The 2,902-nt window shown below is 51.1% G+C and overlaps 2 protein-coding genes across 2 annotated transcripts in view; both read left to right on the top strand.

Annotated features, from left to right (window-relative positions):
- Positions 1-42: 42 nt before the first annotated feature.
- LOC114551475 (extensin-like) lies at positions 43-1,027 on the top strand (the record flags this gene model as incomplete). The annotated part of the gene is made up of 1 exon (XM_028572522.1): positions 43-1,027. A coding segment is annotated over one exon (985 nt), but the record flags the coding sequence as incomplete, so codon positions are not given.
- Positions 1,028-2,420: 1,393 nt separating this feature from the next.
- Positions 2,421-2,902, top strand: part of LOC114551474 (serine/threonine-protein kinase MRCK beta-like) — a 34,518-nt gene continuing 34,036 nt past the window's right edge. Inside the window, 1 exon segment of the mRNA XM_028572521.1 lies at positions 2,421-2,596. Coding sequence (XP_028428322.1) covers positions 2,421-2,596 — 176 coding nt within the window.

Here is a 2,902-nt window from a genome sequence, read left to right as displayed (position 1 = left end):
CAGACCCAGACCTCAGACCCAGACCTCAGACCCAGACCTCAGACCCAGACCTCAGACCCCAGACCCAGACCTCAGACCCAGACCTCAGACCCAGACCTCAGACCCCAGACCCAGACCTCAGACCCCAGACCCAGACCTCAGACCCCAGACCCAGACCTCAGACCCAGACCTCAGACCCAGACCTCAGACCCAGACCTCAGACCTCAGACCCAGACCTCAGACCCCAGACCCAGACCTCAGACCCAGACCTCAGACCCAGACCTCAGACCCCAGACCTCAGACCCAGACCCAGACCTCAGACCCAGACCCAGACCTCAGACCCCAGACCCAGACCTCAGACCCAGACCTCAGACCCAGACCTCAGACCCCAGACCCAGACCTCAGACCCAGACCTCAGACCTCAGACCCAGACCTCAGACCCAGACCTCAGACCCAGACCTCAGACCCAGACCTCAGACCCCAGACCCAGACCTCAGACCCAGACCCAGACCCAGACCTCAGACCCAGACCTCAGACCTCAGACCCAGACCCAGACCCAGACCTCAGACCCCAGACCCAGACCTCAGACCTCAGACCCACACCTCAGACCTCAGACCCAGACCTCAGACCCAGACCCAGACCTCAGACCCAGACCTCAGACCCCAGACCCAGACCTCAGACCTCAGACCCAGACCTCAGACCCAGACCCAGACCTCAGACCCAGACCTCAGACCTCAGACCCAGACCCAGACCTCAGACCCCAGACCCAGACCTCAGACCTCAGACCCAGACCTCAGACCTCAGACCCAGACCTCAGACCCAGACCCAGACCTCAGACCTCAGACCCAGACCTCAGACCTCAGACCTAGACCTCAGACCTCAGACCTCAGACCCAGACCTTAGACCAAGATCTCAGACCCAGACCTCAGACCCAGACCTCAGACCCAGACCTCAGACCCAGATCTCAGACCCAGACCTCAGACCCAGACCTCAGACCCCCAGCTGGCTGACTTCATTCTGGATCACGACTGAAAACTTCCAAAATTAATCCGCAGATTTCGTTTGTGTCTGCTCATAATCAGCCCACCATAATCAGTGAAAAATCACCAAATCCTTCAGGCCCGTATATCAATTTAGCTTCACAATAAATCGTGGCCCACCTAGTTTTTGTTGTTTTTTTCATCATTTTTGTCACTTTTTCGAAGTTTTTGTCACTTTTTCCGGCGTTTTTGTCATTTTTATGAAGTTTTGTCACTTTTTACGAAGTTTTCCAACGTTTTTGTCACTTTTTACGAAGTTTTTGTACCTTTCTCCCAAGTTTTTGTCACTTTTTACGAAGTTTTTGTCACTTTTACGAAGTTTTGTCACTTTTACGACATTTTTGTCACTTTTTACGACATTTTTGTCACTTTTTACAAAGTTTTCCAAAGTTTGTGTCGCTTTTTTACAACATTTTAGGGGCTTTTTTTCCTATTTTAGGGGCGGTTCTGGTTCTGGATCAGGTTTTAGTGGTTCCTGTTAGGGGTTTAAGGGTCCAGTGTGTAACGTTTGTGATCATTCTCTAAATCTGTGTTGCCCGTTCATTAACTTGTCTTTTTCATTAATATTGACCTCCATCATCCATGAAATGAAATGTTAAATTAGCGTTAGCATTAGCAGGAACTGGGCTAGACGCTCCATATCCATGCTGCATCTAGAAAATACGTTAGCTGGTAATACAGGACATACATGTGTCCCCGCCCCCCTCCAGGACTGAAAATATCAGTCAGTTAACAGGCATGTATGTGTCCCTGTCCCCTCCAGGACTGAACATATCAGTCAGTTAACAGGCATGTATGTGTCCCCTGTCCCCCTCCAGGACTGAACATATCAGTCAGTTAACAGGCATGTATGTGTCCCCTGTCCCCCTCCAGGACTGAACATATCAGTCAGTTAACAGGCATGTATGTCCCCTGTCCCCTCCAGGACTGAATACATCCATCAGTTAACAGGCGTGTATGTGTCCCTGTCCCCCTCCAGGACTGAACATATCAGTCAGTTAACAGGCATGTATGTGTCCCCTGTCCCCCTCCAGGACTGAACATATCAGTCAGTTAACAGGCGTGTATGTGTCCCCTGTCCCCTCCAGGACTGAAAATATCAGTCAGTTAACAGGCGTGTATGTGTCCCCTGTCCCCCTCCAGGACTGAACATATCAGTCAGTTAACAGGCATGTATGTGTCCCCTGTCCCCCTCCAGGACTGAATACATCCATCAGTTAACAGGCGTGTATGTGTCCCTGTCCCCCTCCAGGACTGAACATATCAGTCAGTTAACAGGCATGTCCAGGACTGAATGTGTCCCCCTGTCCCCCTCCAGGACTGAATACATCCATCAGTTAACAGGCGTGTATGTGTCCCCTGTCCCCCTCCAGGACTGAACATATCAGTCAGTTAACAGGCATGTATGTGTCCCCTGTCCCCCCCCAGGACCCGCTGTGGAAGGTGCGGCGCAGCCAGAAGCTGGACATGTCGGCCCGGCTGGAGCTGCAGTCGGCTCTGGATGCTGAGATCAGAGCCAAACAGCTGATTCAGGACGAGCTGCGGAGAGTCAAAGCTGCTAACATCCACCTGGAGAGGTCAGAGACACACAGAGACATATAGGGACACATAGGGACATATAGGGAAACATAGAGACATATAGGGACACATAGGGACACACAGAGACATATAGGGACACACAGAGACATATAGGGACACATAGGGACACACAGAGACATATAGGGACACACAGAGACATATAGGGACACATAGGGACACACAGAGACATATAGAGACACACAGAGACATATAGAGACACACAGAGACATATAGGGACACATAGGGACACACAGAGACATATAGGGACACATAGGGACACACAGAGACATATAGAGACACACAGA

The sequence above is a fragment of the Perca flavescens genome, unplaced genomic scaffold (assembly GCF_004354835.1).
Source record: "Perca flavescens isolate YP-PL-M2 unplaced genomic scaffold, PFLA_1.0 EPR50_1.1_unplaced_scaf_10, whole genome shotgun sequence".
NCBI classification, from domain to species: Eukaryota; Metazoa; Chordata; class Actinopteri; order Perciformes; family Percidae; genus Perca; species Perca flavescens.
Note: the sequence above shows the minus strand (reverse complement) of the source record. Positions and strands in the feature narration are given on the sequence as shown.